The sequence below is a fragment of the Haliaeetus leucocephalus genome, unplaced genomic scaffold (genome assembly GCF_000737465.1).
Source record: "Haliaeetus leucocephalus isolate CR32 unplaced genomic scaffold, Haliaeetus_leucocephalus-4.0 Scaffold1000, whole genome shotgun sequence".
Classification (NCBI taxonomy): domain Eukaryota; kingdom Metazoa; phylum Chordata; class Aves; order Accipitriformes; family Accipitridae; genus Haliaeetus; species Haliaeetus leucocephalus.
In genome coordinates, this window is record NW_010973436.1 from 499264 (window position 1) to 515365 (window position 16102).

The 16102-nt window shown below is 46.7% G+C and overlaps 1 protein-coding gene across 1 annotated transcript; it reads left to right on the forward strand.

Annotated features, from left to right (window-relative positions):
- Window positions 1–299, forward strand: RABIF (RAB interacting factor; the record flags this gene model as incomplete). The annotated part of the gene is made up of 1 exon (XM_010584749.1): window positions 1–299. A coding segment is annotated over one exon (231 nt), but the record flags the coding sequence as incomplete, so codon positions are not given.
- Window positions 300–16102: the final 15803 nt, after the last annotated feature.

The window sequence follows — 16102 nt, forward strand, 5'->3', positions numbered from 1 at the left end:
CCCGCCATGAGGAAGAAGGCGGCGGCGGCGGCGGGCGGCGGCGGGGACCTGCTGCGGGAGCACTGGCTGGTGCGCGACATGTTCTCCTTCGAGAACGTGGGCTTCACCCGCGACGTGGGCAATGTCAAGTTCCTGGTGTGCGCCGACTGTGAGGCGGGGCCCATCGGCTGGCACTGCCTCGACGACAAGGACAGCTTCTACGTGGCGCTGGAGCGCGTGGCCCACGAGTGACACCGGCGCTGCCGCCGGGGACGGGGGCCGTGGCCCTGGGCACCTGCCTGGGGAGCCGGGCTCAGCCGCCGGGCACCCCGCCTGCCCTGCCGCTGGGCTGCCCCGCGGCCTGACAGCGACAGACTGGGCCAAGGCCCAGCGGAGTGACGGCAGCTCCGCCACCCCACAGCCTCGCCGGTTGGCAGCCCGCAGCCTGGCTGCCCTGCACCTGACTGACCACAGCCTGCCTACCCCATGGCTTGACTGACCTACAGCCCGGCTGGTCGCCCCACAGCCCGGATCCACTGACTGAGCAGCACCAAGAAGCGCAGCGCTGGCACAGCCAGCTCCTCACCTGAGCCCACGTGGGAAGGATGTCGTTGGTGGGAGGGTTCCCTGTGACCTGCAGGGACAGCTCACCGTGACAATTTTGCCAAATAGCTTGATCTGCCACTGTCTGGCTGCTCTCTGTCACTTCTGTCTGTGGCAGCTGTTTTTCAAACATGCTGAGATGTCTTTCCGGCTGATCAGTTTGTGACAGAGCCATGTAACTGTGGGTGCTGGCACAAGGGCAGGGGGAGGACAGGACTGCTGCACTGAATCATCGTGGCAGCTTAAATTGTCTGAACTACAGCCAAAGCAGTTACAGGGTTTAAGGCTGTATCTTCTGTTGATTTTCAGAGGAAACATTCCCTGCCCCAAACCCTAACATTTAGGTTCTCTAAAACCTCATCCTACCTGACAACTGTACCCCGTTAAGAGCATATGGCGCTCAACGTGTGTGTAAGGCATTTTAGCTAACATTGTATGCAGTTTTATTAACTGAGTACTTGGAAATAAGATACAGGTAGAGTCTGCAGACAGCATAGGCTGATAGAGTGGCAAATAAAGAAAATTTGCAAGATCACAGTATTTCCAGGCAGCAAGAATGAAGAGTCCAACCAGAAAAGGATTTGAATCATTGGACAAGCAGTGTCTAGTGACTGCAAAACAGCCGTGTGTGTATTAAACAGAGAAGTCAGGAAGGAATTTCTCATCTGTAAAAGCAGCTGGTAGGAGCACTGCTGGGATATTGTGTCCAGTTTTGGTCTCTGCCTTTTAAAAGATGGGCACAAAGATGATTGAAAATTGAAGGAGGCTGCAGCAGCCATGGTTCTCACTGTATTTATCTCTTGGTAATTGTGGTCCAGTTTGCATTCTCCATTTGCAAACCCCTGTATGAATAATACAGCAGCTTTACAGTGATCGTCTTGGGTTACAGAGGACATGCCTTACTGCAGGAGGTGTATCAGTATACTATGCTAATAAACACTTTTGGTACCAATGCAGCTGTAAAGGCAGAACTGTCATTGCACTGGGATGAAGAAGTTGTATTTGCCACCAAAATCAAGATTGGTTGTATTTAAAGATTAGCAATGTTGCTGCCACAAGGCTGTCGTTCCTCAACTAAAACATTTTTGCTGGCAGGAGTCTGTAAGGCAGGCACAGCCACAAGTAGATTTTCCAGAAAGGCATCCTGACAGCTGGTGAGGGAGAAACAAGTCCTTTCTTCTTCCAGTGCTTGAGCACCTGCACTTTTAAGATTTGGACTCTGCCTTAATGTAGAACATGGGGCTGCTCTATCAGAAACCTCTGCTGTGGGCAGTCAAGATCTGTTAATGGGAGAGGGAGAGGTGTAACTCTGTAGTCTGGTGATTAAGGCTCTCACTTGGGTAGGAAGTGAGTCTTGTGCTGTGTCCTTGCTAAATGTTTCAGGTGCACACTTGACATGAAAACTGTGCTGCTTTCCTCCTGCCCTTCTTGTCTTTTAGGCCTAAGACCAGTAACTGAACAGGTTCATCAAGGGAGTGTACCTAGCAGCACAGGAGAGCTTCATTTGGGTTCTGCACAGGCACAATGAAATAGTGGGATCATGTCACTCTAATTTCACGCTTTCACTTAGATTGCTGTCTATTAGGGAATGTGTTTTGACCTGTAATACCTAGATTATAGTCCATGTTACTAAAATATGTGCTGCGCAATAGTTTCATTTTGAAGACACCACTGTGCAGAACAGGCTTGTGGATATCAGCTTGATTAATGCTGAGTAAATGACACTTCTCAAAAATTGGTACATGTGGATTCTTGATATTGGGGAGTAGTCGGTGGGTGGCACTGGGGCGGAGCTGAGGTGGTGGTGGCAGCTTTTCCCAGACAGTAGAACGCTTCCTGGAGAGATGTGAGGCCTCAGGTCAAAGGCCGCCTTCACATCAGTACGGCAGCAATTTGAATGCCCTGCAGTGTTGCTCATGGTGGTGAATAATGAAAGCTCCTCCTGCTCTTCAGTGTGAGAGGAGAGATGTGCTGAATGGATATATCCTCCGCGGGATCCAGGTTTGGTTCCTGCTGACTCTTAAATGTAAAGTAGGATCACACAGACTGTGGAAGTGCCAAGAAGAAATGTACAGTCTGTTGGGAATTCGTGGGCAGAAACTTTTGTACCATGAGATCTTGGGATCTTTTGGCCTCAGGTAGGATCTTGGCTTCCTGCAGCTTGGAGAAGCCATGAGAGACACCCTTGAAGTCCCAAGTAGCACAGACAGGGACCTGGTGCCGGTGAAGGGGCAGCCATGCAGTAGAGCTCTTCAGTTTGACTGCTGGTGCTCAGGAGCCCATCACCTGGGCTAACTCATATCCCGAGAGGTGATGTGAGAATTAAGGGGGGGGGGGAGAATTGGTGAAGAGGAAAAATGGCATCGGTCCCTGGAATATGAGCCCAGGCAGTTCCACTGTGATGTTAATTGAGCATTGGAGAAAGAATGTCTGCAGTCAGCAAACCTCGTCTTAAGGGGAAGGTCTCCTATGTTTATGCAACAGACAGCAACATCAGATTTGGGAGCATCCAATGAAGTATTGAACAGTTTTTGTGTTAATGAGAGCAGTAAAAATTTGGATAGTCTCACAAATAAACATAATCTTTTCACTGCTTTTTATCTAGCATGTTGAAAAAACACTTTTCCAGTTGCCTGCAGGAACTTCTAGGAAAAGAAGGATAGACAAGAGCCAGCCTTCAGGTACAGGAAATGCTTACGTAAGACCCGTTAACGCTCATCTTGCAGCCCATCTTTCTTTATCATCAACAAGACAAGGCAGAAACCCTTATTTCCATGTGCAGGTTGCTTTAAAATTAATTTGAAAATGGATTCTTCTACATAAGTAGCTGCATAGACTTTACTCCTAAGACCCATTTTGTGTTAAACTGTAGCACTGCCAAGAGAGGGAATAGTAACAAATCTGCACCCCTTGCGCAGGGCCACCCCACCAGTGAGGTGGGTGAGGATTGTGCACAGCAGGACACAAAACCTCCAGCCCTTTGGGACTTGCCTTTGTGCTGCTTTTGGGTGGGGACAAATAATAACAATTTTGTCTAATTGCTTCCCAATCTGGATTTAAGGCATGCCTGTTTGTATTGGTTAGGTTTTTATATACCATAAATATAAATGTATTTAGGATGGTTAAAAACAGATCTTGCTCCACCTTGGCTTGGATAATTGAGGCTGGTTCACAGCCCCAAAACCATGGTCTGGGCTTAGGCTGACATTGACACCTTGTGTAACTTCACCTCTGCTCCCTTCCCCATGCAAACCTCTCCCTCAAGCCAGCTGCTGAACCCTTTGCTGAGATTGTTCAATTTTCTGCCTTAGTCTAAAGCTTCTTTTCTTGGGCTGCTGGATTGAAATATGGGAGTTTGAGCTCTGCAGCCTGCATGAGATAATCGGGAGGCAATGGCAGGATGAAGGTCTTCCCATTTTTGGCAGCAGGACGCTGTGAGATCAGCTGAGCTGTCCTGGGTAACTGCTGCAAGTCATCCCTTGCCAAGAGGTCACATTCACACTCTTCTTTCCCTAAATTAAGTGCATTTCACTTAAATAAGTAAGTGATGCGCAGAGCAGGGACTGAATTCAAGGCTCCCTCTCTTCCCAGCACTGCAAATCAACAAAAAGGTCTTGGTTTCTGGGCCTGACACCATCCAAGGTCTCTCCATGATTGCTCATGTCTTAACAGAAGAAATCTTTGGCAGAGCAGTTATGACAGTATGGACTTTGAAGTAATAGCTTGGAGGAGGACTTTGCTGTTTGCGTCCCTGCTGTGTTCTAGAGCTCTGCCTTTCAGCTAGTCCTCACATAGGCAGCCAGGAGGGCTTAAGGTATGATCTTTGCAATGTCTGCAGCTCAGTGTGTCTGCGGAACCCACTGCCACCATGTATGGAGATGAGGAGCTCAGCAGAGTTCAGAAAAGAGCTGTGGATTGTTAAAAAACAAGGCCAGTTTTGCTAGGAGAGGTATTTTTGGCATTATATCTCCTACATATCTTGCCTTGCTTATTTACCTAAACCACCAGCACTACAGAGCAGAACTATTACACTGTGTGAACAGCTACTGCTGTATCAGCACAGGCAGTTTCTACAATGTGTGGGTGTTTGGGAGAAGAGGGATATCTGAAATCTATTATGAATATTCTCTGAAGGTCATTTTACATGCCTGACATTACACTCCCTGGCAGGAACAAGAAAAGTAGGAGGAAAGGAAACAATAGAGAGGAAATAGCTTTGGGGTCCTTTAACAAATAGTGCAGGGAATGCTTCCCTGCCTCCCGCAAAGCCAGGTTAATAAAGGCCAAACGCTAGAATCAAAGGAACTTTAAACCACCAAGTATGCTGGGGGACACAGAAGGAAACCACAGCAGATGAGTGGAACTTGCCATAAATGAGGGCTTTGATAAAAGCCAGCTTTATGCTCCTTTTAATCAATAATTTGTTACCCATTTCAGCATAAATACTTTTGTGCTGACCTGTGAGTCAGCCAGGTTCTTAAAGTGCAGCTTTCTTACAAGTGCAGCTGGACCTTTTTGTGTTGGTGAGGGTAGAGAAGAGGGAGATGGTAGCCTAGCAATCCAGATGAGAGTTACTGAACTGAGGGCTTGCACCCCCAGATGAGTGAGAGAAGCCAAGGCTATCTTGACAGGAGTGTGCTTTGGAGGAAGTGCACTGGCATGTGAAAATTATTTGACCATGCACAGAGTAAAAATCAAGTGCTTTGCTCCCTAAATGCAATCACTGAGGAAGAGTGAGCAGGTTCCTGGGTCACTGAGATATCACTTTCATCTCCTGAGAGGGGGAACCAGGCTCTGGAAAAATTGTTTCTTGCATCTTTCCTAAAACTTATCCAGAGTGGCACAGTCCAACCTAGGGGTTGCTGCAATTCATCTTTTCAAGTACTACATGTCCAAATCTGAGAGCTACACGGGTGGAAACTGATTGTGACAGAGGATATATCTCTTGATTACCACATGGTCAATTCCTAGGGGCTTCAGGTTTGTCTTTGGTTAAAACATGAACTGTTCAGATACAGCTTCTGCATGGAGAAATACACAGTTACCCTTCCCTCCTTGGCACCACAATTATATCAGATGTGTAGGCTGGAGTGGGTGGAGGGGAACAGCCCAAGGCAGGCTGTAATCTCATAAATGCACTTGGGCCTGAAAGTGGGGCATGTTCTGAACCAAAGCAGCTGCTGTTCAGCCGCCAGAGGAGGCCAAAGGAAAAGAGCCAGAGCTGTGTTTTTCCCAGCAGCCTGCCTTCCTGCCGGGTGTTAGTCTGGCAGGACAGGTCAGAACTGCAGGCAAGGTCTGTCCTTGAAAAGGCTTTCAGGGCAATTTGTGGTGTCGATAGGAGCCACATGTCCCTCAGGCAAGAAGCTGCACTAGGAGAGTTCCCTGCATGGATGTGTTTATCTACGCTTCTCCTCCCTGGGGAAGCAGCAGGGAGTGCATGTATACTCAGCTGTGCTTCTGCTCCTCCTTTCATGTTCTTTATCTTCCAGGAGTCTCTGAATTCCCCTGGAGGAAGAGAGACAGTTGCTAGCCTTAATCACTTTGCATGCAGAGGCAGAGTGCTCTTGTCTGAGTGCTGCCAGGACTTACCCTCTGCCGTTGTTCAAACCCAGCTGGAAAAGATGCCCTGAGAGCAAGGGAAAATAAGCAAAGCCATGTCAGCACAGGTATCCTTCCCCTCCTCAAGCAGCCGGCTCCTCATGCCGCCTGGAACACTATTAAAAGTGTGCTCTTTCCATGGCAAACATCCAGACCGCAGCTCGTTGCAGAATCCCTGGTTAATTTGGAATCTCTGGCAATGGAGCATGAGGACGTGGCTTCAGGAACTTGCTGCCTCGTGCTTTCCTGGGGAGGGACCAGTCTGTGACTCCTGTAAAACAGGCAGAAGGGCTCAGTTCTCTGTGTCAAACTGTGGCAGGTCCAAGGGGCTAACACGGAAAAGGGTAGGAGACCAGAAGCGCTAGGACTCAGCAAACACAGGGCTCAACTCCTGAGGGAAAAAAGATTCTTGGAGAAAGGAGCTGTGTCAGATTCTGGTGGGAGGAAAGTTCCTTGGTAAGGAATAACCAGGAGTGATGGATGTAGCTGCAGGTGTCAGCAGCAATTTGGAGGCTCAGTGCCCTCAGCAGCTCAATCCCTGCTGCAGCCACAGGTTCCCCTGTTTGGTGCCAGTGCCCCCATGATGCCAGCAACTCAGGGGGATCTGGTTCCACCCCTTCCCTCCAAGCCCCTGCTGGGATTTGGGGATTTCTGTTGGAAACCCAGTACACTAGCACTGAAAGGCAATGTCTATGTGTAGCTGGCCTCTACCTGAGACAGTTCCTGATTATGGGAGAGGTGAAGCCACAGTGCCCAGTGCTGCACATACTCAGAGCAGCACAGCATAAAGCACAGCTTCTGTCTACTGGGAGGGTCTTGCTCTAATTCTTGGCATTCCCTGCCTTCCAGGCCAGATTTATAGTGCTGCTGATCCAGCTAAACTGATGTTTAATTGCTGTTGACACAGATGGCAGTGAAGAGAGGTTGTTGCCATGTGCAGCTGCACCATATGGCCAGTGCAGTGCTAAACTGGATGCACTGGTTGCAGTCGGGGTCCTGCAGTGCACCTGCAAAGTCACTGTGCCTTGCATATGCACCCCTCTGCAGGTTACTGTATCACCTGGAGCTCTTTGGCCGAGCCAGTACGTACAGTGCATTTAGCTCTTCAAGGCTAATGGGGAAATGAATGCTCAGCTCTGTTCTGATGCTCCTCTGCAATCAGTCAGTGTCACCACGAGTTCACTGGGGATCTCAAACTTGAGACAGTCCACAGAGGAGTTTATGTTGTACCTGCTTTATTGGTCAACAGTCCATTGGGTTCTCTATAAAACCATCCTGTATGCACTTAAGGTAGCAAGAACTGACTCAGACCCGTGACACTTGACCCAAACCATGCTGCCTGACCATCACAGATGGATACAGCCCTGCCAGTGGCATCTCTGGACTATGGATGTGTCATGGTTTAACCCTGGCCAGCAACTAAGCACCACACAGCCACTCGGTCACCCCCCTCCCAGTGGGATGGGGGAGAATCAGAAGAGTAAAAGTGAGAAAAATTCATGGGTTGAGATAAAGGCAGTTTAATAATTAAATTTAAAAGAAATTTAAAAGAAAAAAGTAAGAAAAAAACCCCAAACAACAAAGAGAGGGAAAATAAAAATCAAGAAAAACAGGTGATGCAAAAGAAAGCAATTGCTCACCACCAACCAATGCCCAGCCAGTCCCCAAGCCACAGCAGCCCCCACCATCCTCCACCGTCCAGTTTTATTGCTGAGCATGACTTCATAAGGTCTGGAATATTGGTCAGTTTGAGTCAGCTGTCCTGGCTGTTCCCCCTCCCAACTTCTTTTGCACCCTCAGCCCACCTGCTGGCAGGGCAGGGTGAGGAGCAGAAAGGCCTTGACACTGTGCAAATACTGCTCAGCAGTAGCTAAAACATACCTGTGTTATCATCACAAATGCAAAACACAGCCCCATACAAGCTACTGTGAAGAACTGTAACTCTATCCCAGCCAAAACCAGTACAGGATGTGAACTGTTAGCCACGTTTGCTAACTGCACCATCAGTTGACTGTTTTTTTGGTCAAAAGGACCGGACAGCAAAGAATCAGTACAGACAGGAATGTCCAAATGCTGGAAATATGAAAAAGTTGGTAGACAGTGCTACTGCTTGACCAGGGGAAGAAGGTTAACTTCACAGTGAGAGAGATCCGGTCTAATAGGTGATTTTAGTTACTCACACAAAAAGAGGCCAATTACTGTAGCAGGACAGAACAAGGTGTATTTTCAGTACCTAGACCAAAAGTTAGTGGTGAACACAATAAAATTTGTAGGCTAGGGTCAGTTTACTCCCAGGTAACGAACAGAACCTGGGCCAAGAAGTTTAACCAGTACAGGCAATACAGTTACCAAAGTCTGACATAGTTTGAGATAGAGGGGTACCAACCAGCACAGCAACACAAAACTCGCAATACAGAGATGGCACTGCAAATAGGTGAGTAATTCAGAAGGCCTTTTAATTGTAAAGTAAAGAATAAATAAGTGGACTTGTTGGAGAAGCTGTTTCAGCTTTGACACATGTCAGATGGAGGTTTGTTACTGCAGCGCAGTAGGGAAGTAGGCAGGGAAGAACTACTGCATGAAAGTCAGGGCTGAAGTAGCATTTAAAACAAGCAGGGAATGGAAGCAGCCCCCGCAATGTGGACTTGCAGAGAACAGAAAAATGGGGCAGGTAGTCAAGTCCATGCTTGCAGGAGCAGGTTTAAAACGGTTGGAAGCACAAATAATATAAGATTTAAAAACAGGGAATGTATTTAAGGCCATTAAAAACAGGATCTTATTTAAGGATTACCTACAAGAAGCCATGCTAATAGCACATTAAGGTTACAAAGTCAAATGATCAAGGTAGAGAATGCTGATATTAAACTTGCTCGTGAAATGTTAATCTCCTGTGTACATACATTCTGCTGCAGTTCTGCTGACTATCACATAGGAAATCTTGCAAAACAAAAGGAGAGCCCAGCCCTTTGGGGTTCTAATCTGGCAACTCAAGCACATCCTTCCACTTATTTCGGCACTCCCTGCAGGGGGAGGACCAGGTATAAAGAGGGTGTAATCACATAATTACGGGTATGTCTATTGTACATGTTCAGTGTTCAGGAGAGGAATGATTCCTTTCCTTGTACGAGCTACTCTAGCTATGTCTTCTGCACTCCTCATTCCCATATTTAAGGATTTACAGCCCATCTGGAACAGGGAGTATTTAGGTCAGAAATTAATTCAGCCCTGTCTAGTTGGATAGTTTTCAGCTCTAAATGAAAGATATTTCTTGGCAACCAGCAAACATTCCCAAAACCCTCATGGAGAATCCATGTCCTCCCATGGAGGTCTGGCCTGAGATCAGTGGATTAAGCACTTCCACCTGCTGTGCATTCTCCCCAAATTGTTCCTCCCTTTGCTGCGTGCAGCACTTGAGATAAAATGTACAGGTATGCATGATGGGATAAACATCTTGCCCTGCAATCAAAGCCCAGCGATATGAACTGGTTTGTCACAAGATTTGCAGCATCCCACTAAGACCTGTGCATCCCAGGTAGGCAGGTGCCACCTCCACTTGCACAACCAGTTCCCTTGCAGGGCCCTACCCCCACTGCCTGGACAGCAGAGCAGCGTTTGCCTCCCTTTACCGGCAGGGCTTGTTGATATTCAACTTGCTGAGGAAATGGAAATCTGCTGTGTGCATACCTTCTGCTACAGGGTGACCCTTCTGTACCCTGGACATGGGGGCAGGGAGAGTTCTACAGAGAGCGCTGCAGTGGTTTCCGATTTTAAACTGATCTAGCAAAACAGAGCATTCCATTCTGGTTATCTTCTATTGATTTCCATGATTCATTTAGTTCACATCAATACATTCAGGCAGAAAAGGACATAGTGCTGTCTGCTCATGCAGCTGTGGACTACTGACAACGTGGTCCATAAGTGACATTCAGACCTAAATGGCCAGATGAGCTAGTTTAGACACTATGCGACCACAGCCAGTGCTAAGCCAACTAAAAATCTCATCACACAGCACAGGAAGTACTGTTTTTCCTCATTTTTGCTAGTTAGGCTTTATACAATAGTCTTCCATACCTGCCATTCCCTTTCTAGTCTACAGAGAAAAAAAAAAAAGAACAAAATCCCTGTTTCTCTTCCCCTTCCACCTCCCCAAAAGGCTAACAAACAAAGGAGCTGCTTTATTTGATGTCAGGAACCTTGTCCCTCTCTAGCCTCTGCAGAGCTGAGAGTGTATTTAGCAACAACCAAAGGTCGGGGCTGTGCAATGGGAGGCCCGATAAAAGTCCATGGCAAGCTGCCCTAGGTGGGGTGTCAGGCCTGTCTTCTAGAGAAGGATTAGACCAGATCAGATGATCCCAGGTGAACTGCACCCAGTGTTGCAAAGGAAGATTAAAACAAAACCAAAATACATGAAGATCCCTGTCAAGACAATTTGGAAGGAATTCCTTGTCAACACTAAAAAATACCTGTTCCTGTAACAATATAGGACCCCAAATCCAGAGGCAGACTCTGTGTTACCTTCATGGACCCTGGCAAGGCATTCAGCTACCTGTGGGGAATGAGGAAGGGTAAAAGAGACAAGCAAAAGCCTGTAGCCAGATGACAGTTTGGGATGAGAAAATACAGGCTAGTGGTTCAGGAATTCTGAGACAGGAATCTCTGAAGGTGGGGAGAATATCCTGGGGTAGTGATGCTGTTACACTGGCCCTCTTCTACATACTTTCCAAGGCCATTGCTATGGACCTCCATGAGAGAAATAATACTGAGCTCAGCAGGCATACATCTGATCCAGTGTGACTCTTCCTACATTTATGTCCTTAGCAATTTCCTCATGTGTATCATCACCCCAGGTTTAAAACATATATATCTAAAACCAACCTCTCATTCTCTGCCACACCACCAAATCAGCCAGGAGGCATTAACAATGCAAAGAGGGAACCCACACCAGCACAACAGTGCAAACATTCAGCCCAAGGCTAATTGCTCCTGTGTCAGCCTGTGACAGATATACCCAGGATCAGCACAGACATGGGCCCGCGCTTGCAACAACCCCCTCCTTGTGCACAGGTTGAGCCAATCAATCCCTGCTTTGGAAGGCACCACTCCATCTTGTCCTCAGCAGAGAGCCCTGCAGCCTGCTTACAAATCAATAACCTCCCAGCGGGCCCTACACTGGGAAGGGAAGGGGACGTGGTTGTGTATAACTCTGAAACTCAGCCCTGTCTCTGACCCCAACCATGTGTTTTCCTGGTGCGTTTAATCTGACCTGACCAAGAGTAAACCTGGGTGCTCATTTTGGGAAAAGCAATAAGGAAAGAATGGGAGCAAAGTGGGTACCACTAGTGTCTGGGAGCTAAGAAAGAAGGAGGATTTTAGATGGCAAACACCACAGGGAGTCATGAGCAGGTGGCTATAAAGACTGCAGCTGGCCACAGCCATGTCCCGCTGCAACTGGGAGAGAGGTGAGAGGAGTGACCGGATCCGTCCCCGCTCGCCTGGGTTATGCAATTCACTGTATCAGAAGGTGAAATCCATGTTAAGGAACTGGCTGCCACAACATGCTACTTCCTGCTGTAAGCTGCTGCGAGCACGCCACGTCCCTTCACCAGCTCCCAGCCAACGCCCAGGGTCAGCTCCAGACCTTGCATCTAGAATTTAAAGTAGTTAGTAAAATAATTATATTAGAGATTGGAAGAGCCATTCAGAGCCACAGAACAAACCCTGTCCCTGAGGAGCAAGGCCCTCATGCTGATAAGGTACTCTCCCAACCCTGACCTGAAATGAGCTGAAACGTCTCATGGTGTAAGGCTGGTGGCCATGGGGTGTGACTTAAACTAGAGCAGGAAAAACTGCACTGCCTGGGGACATGCAGAGTCCCTGCCTAGTCTCACCCTTGTCTGCCCTGTTGCTATGTACGAATTTTCCAAACAAGCACCAGGGCTTGGTTTTCTGGGCTTCATAAAGAACCCATTTGGGAGGGAGAGTCTCTCTCCCATGAAACAGTCAGAGAGGGTGGACACTTCTGGGAGGAGCCAGATGTAAAGCTAGGGTGAAGTACACAGGATTGAGGATGGGTATTTGGAATGGAATGGATTTGCACTCAGAGAGGAGGAGGTGAACCTGACTACTGAAAAAAATGAAGTCTTGGTAAAGCATTGTTCCTTTGGTGATGAAATCTGAATGTTTTACTCTAGCTGTACACATGCACTCATCAATCCTCACACCCAGATGAGTTTTCTGTGACCTGGGAATGAGGAGGAGTCAGTACCTCACTGAAATCTATGCAGCATGTTGCTGTTGTCAATCTAAGTGCTGGAAAATGGTGCATGGAAATCCCAGGTCACTTCATACCTGGCACAGACAGGTAGTTAGCAGACAGATACAGGGTTAAGGCTATCACATTTTTTAGGAATTCACTGATAGAAGTGAATGTGCACACATTATTTGTCCAATGCTTCTGAGAAAGAACAAAGCAAGAGCTGCATATTTGTACATTCAAAGAAGTTTCATCCAAAATCCTTGAGAATCCCCAGACCCACTGTGCAGCTACAGAGACTTTATCACAAATACACAGCAAGCCCAGCGTTTTCTGAAAGTATCATATTCACTGAATACATAGTACGCAGCCAAAGTCTGTGCTTGGTGGGCCTTGATAGCAATACCAGACACAGAGAAATCCTGGACAAATGTAAAAAAATTCTCATACTGCATGCAGAAATAATCTCCAGCAGGAAAAAAGAATGTGTTCAAGACATCCTGGACACATGATAGCTTCTTGGACTTGACATTATTGTTTAGTCAGACTAAATCAAATGCATTTCAGTCCCCAAAGAAATGTTTTTCTGGGTATGCAGCAACACAACCTTCTGTAAGACTGGGTTACTTCTCATCAGTGTGTCAACTGTGGAAAGGCACACTCAGCTTCAAGTGCCAACTGCGTGGTCCCACTGTCTTGATGCCCCCTTTTTATGCCACATGAGAAGCACGCTGAAGCTCCGTGAATGAAGCTTTACTGCAGCTGATGCAGCATGACAGAACAGATTTCAGCTGCCCAAGTGGCTGTATGAAATTTGACAAAGTAGCATCAAAACCTGATTTTCTCACCAAAGTCTGACAAATATTTCATGGAGCTGGAACACTCCTGGTAAGTCCAGATTAGCGGGAATAACAGCACTTTTCAGAGCTGAGGTACATATCAAAAATCCTTTTCCCAATAGCTGTTAAGACAAATCAGACCAGGTAATTAGTGCAGTAGTTAAGTATGTGAAAACCTCAGTTCAAGCTGGACCAGGGCATACTATAACACCGCAGCCTGGCCTGAATCTCTGATTTGTCAGCTAAGATGAAAAGAATACTCACTGCACTCACAAAATGATACCATCTTAATTTTCTGCTTTTGCAAGGTGTTTGACCCTTCTAGTTTCATGGTCCTGTAACATTTCTAAAAGGGGAATAAAATACCATACCATTAACAGTTCAGGGGCTGACCCACTGCTAAACTGCATTGGCAGAGTTGAGAGGACAGAGCATTGTGAGTGTTATTTCAGGTCAGAGCATTTTAAAAGCATGAAACAAATCTTTCAAACTCCTAAGACTGGTTTAAAAACCATGAGATTTAAGCCAGATATCGTTGTGGGCACTTATTTTCCATAGGTTTTAGAGCTTAGGTCAAACTTTTCTCATAGGTTGAAGATTTCCTTAGTAATTTGGAAGAGCAGAACCAAATTATCTTTTTGAATGAACACAAGAATTCTCACAGATTCACCTGATGCCTAAAATGGGGGGCTTTAAGGACAAGGGGAAAAAAAGATTGCAACATGTGGAAGAATGAAATCCAATTTGGCCTATTTTCTCTTTTATCCTGCAGCAAAAGGATTCCCAAAGCTGGGCTTGCAAAGGTCCGATCAGGCATGGGTACTGATATTTTTGTTTCCAACTGAGAAAAACACAATAGATTGTAAGAGGAGAAAAAAAGAGAACATTTAACTGCCTTTTTTTTCTCCAAAAAGAAGAAAAACTAAAATATTGTAGCTATTTTCCTCTTTCATCTTCCATTAGCAATTGCTATGATGGCTCATGATCACTTCAGGTGTATCCTTCCCATCTGAGTATGAACACCTGCAACTGCAGATTGCAATTCTGCCTGTCTCAGACAGCTAGGACTATTCCTGGTCTTCTTTACCAAACAGCTTTACTAAGGAGACCATCTGAGCTAAAGGCACTTTGTAGCCAAGGTCATACCCCAGCGAAGTTAGGCTAAGCAATTAGTATAAAACAAAGGAGATGAAAAAAACAGAAAAACAAGTTCGTTCAGGTCTCAGAGCTGACTGGAGCATATTACAAGAGGTTAGCTGGAACAGGGGCGGTGGTTATTAGAAATTTTATGTTGATTGGATTCTTCAAATATATACAAACTTGATAGCACTAAGCAAATAGTTTGTGCTTGTTGAGGATTAGATTACATAAAAGCAGAGAACACTTATTTTTAAAAAACTAATTGCAAAGCTGCATATACCACCCTGATGTCAACTGGCCTAGCCACCCAGCACATGGTTCATAACAAGGTTTCTCTTTCATACTCACAGTATGCTTATTGAACAGGAGCGGGAGGAGCTAGATCCTGCTGAAGCTTGCTTCTTGATACAGGTACTTGTATGTGTGATCACTCCCAACCATCCCTCAAGACCTAGTCAACCTTCCGCTGGTGTGGAGACAGCCAAATTCTCTAAACACAGCTTAGTGCTCTTTTATCTCTTACATGTTTTTCAGCCACTCATTACGTTTGGCATCACTCTTTGGAAAAACAAGTATATCAATATTATTTGTGTTTTTTTCCCCTTCCTCTGTCTCTGTCCTTCTTTCTCAGTCCTCTCATCTTTGCTTTCTGGAGGACTTTTGCCTTTCTTTTCTTTCAGTAATTCTGAGTGTGCACCCACACAGGTTTCATTTCCACACCCCGTGCTTAAATGATCACAATGAAATTGTTAATAGCAATAAAAGCATCCTTAGCAGGCTTCAGTTACTGTGCCCTTGAGATTAGTAGGAGTGAGGGGGTTCATCACTTCCCATCACTCGTTCCAGCTGACTGTAGACCCAGCCTGGCAGGACTCCATCACACTCCTTTCAAAAGTATCACTTTTGTTTAGGCTGCTGACAGGACTGGAGATCGACACAGGAACAGGAAAACATGTTCTACTTTGTTATTGTTTAAAATTGTTTCACATACCTATCCTGCTGAAAAAGCTTAGCTCAGCAGGGGGAAGAAGCAATTTCCTGAAACTGATTCCTGTGCTGCCCTTGGAAGGATGGTGCTCCAATATCAGACTGCAGATGCATACACTACAAGCAGCCACTTTCCACCCAGGAAGTAGGTTTGGCAATCTCATTAATATTTGTTAATATAACCCTTAGGACACACCACAGGGGTTTTACACTTCCATCCAAACACCTGACTTAAACTGGGGGCAGTTAAACACCAAAGGTACTGATTTCAGTAGGATCTACATGGCTTTCCAGATCTGGTCCTTTGGCTTTAAGTCCTTTCCATTGTGTGACTATTCCAGTAACAGTTGGTGCAAGCACTGCTTGGCCTGGTGACTGCGCAATGGGGCTCTCTCCTCCCTCCTCCAAGAGAAGTTATAGACATTTGCCCACATCTCACCTTCCACCCTCAAGAGCCGAGCACTCCCACAGAGCCTGCTTGCAGGCCCAGGGTCTTTGCGACGTCCACCCTGTGATCCAAGTGTCAGCCCCTTGGCCTCACATGGCCTGGCCGTTTCACTGGCTGCTTTAAATGGACTCAGTGCACACAGCCGGGCCCGGGAGCCCCTCGGCGCAGCCTGGTTCTTGGGGCAGCTACCACCCGGCTTCGAGCTCCCCTGGGCCAAGCTCTCAACCCTGCACCCGCCTCAGGCCTGTCCCTGCC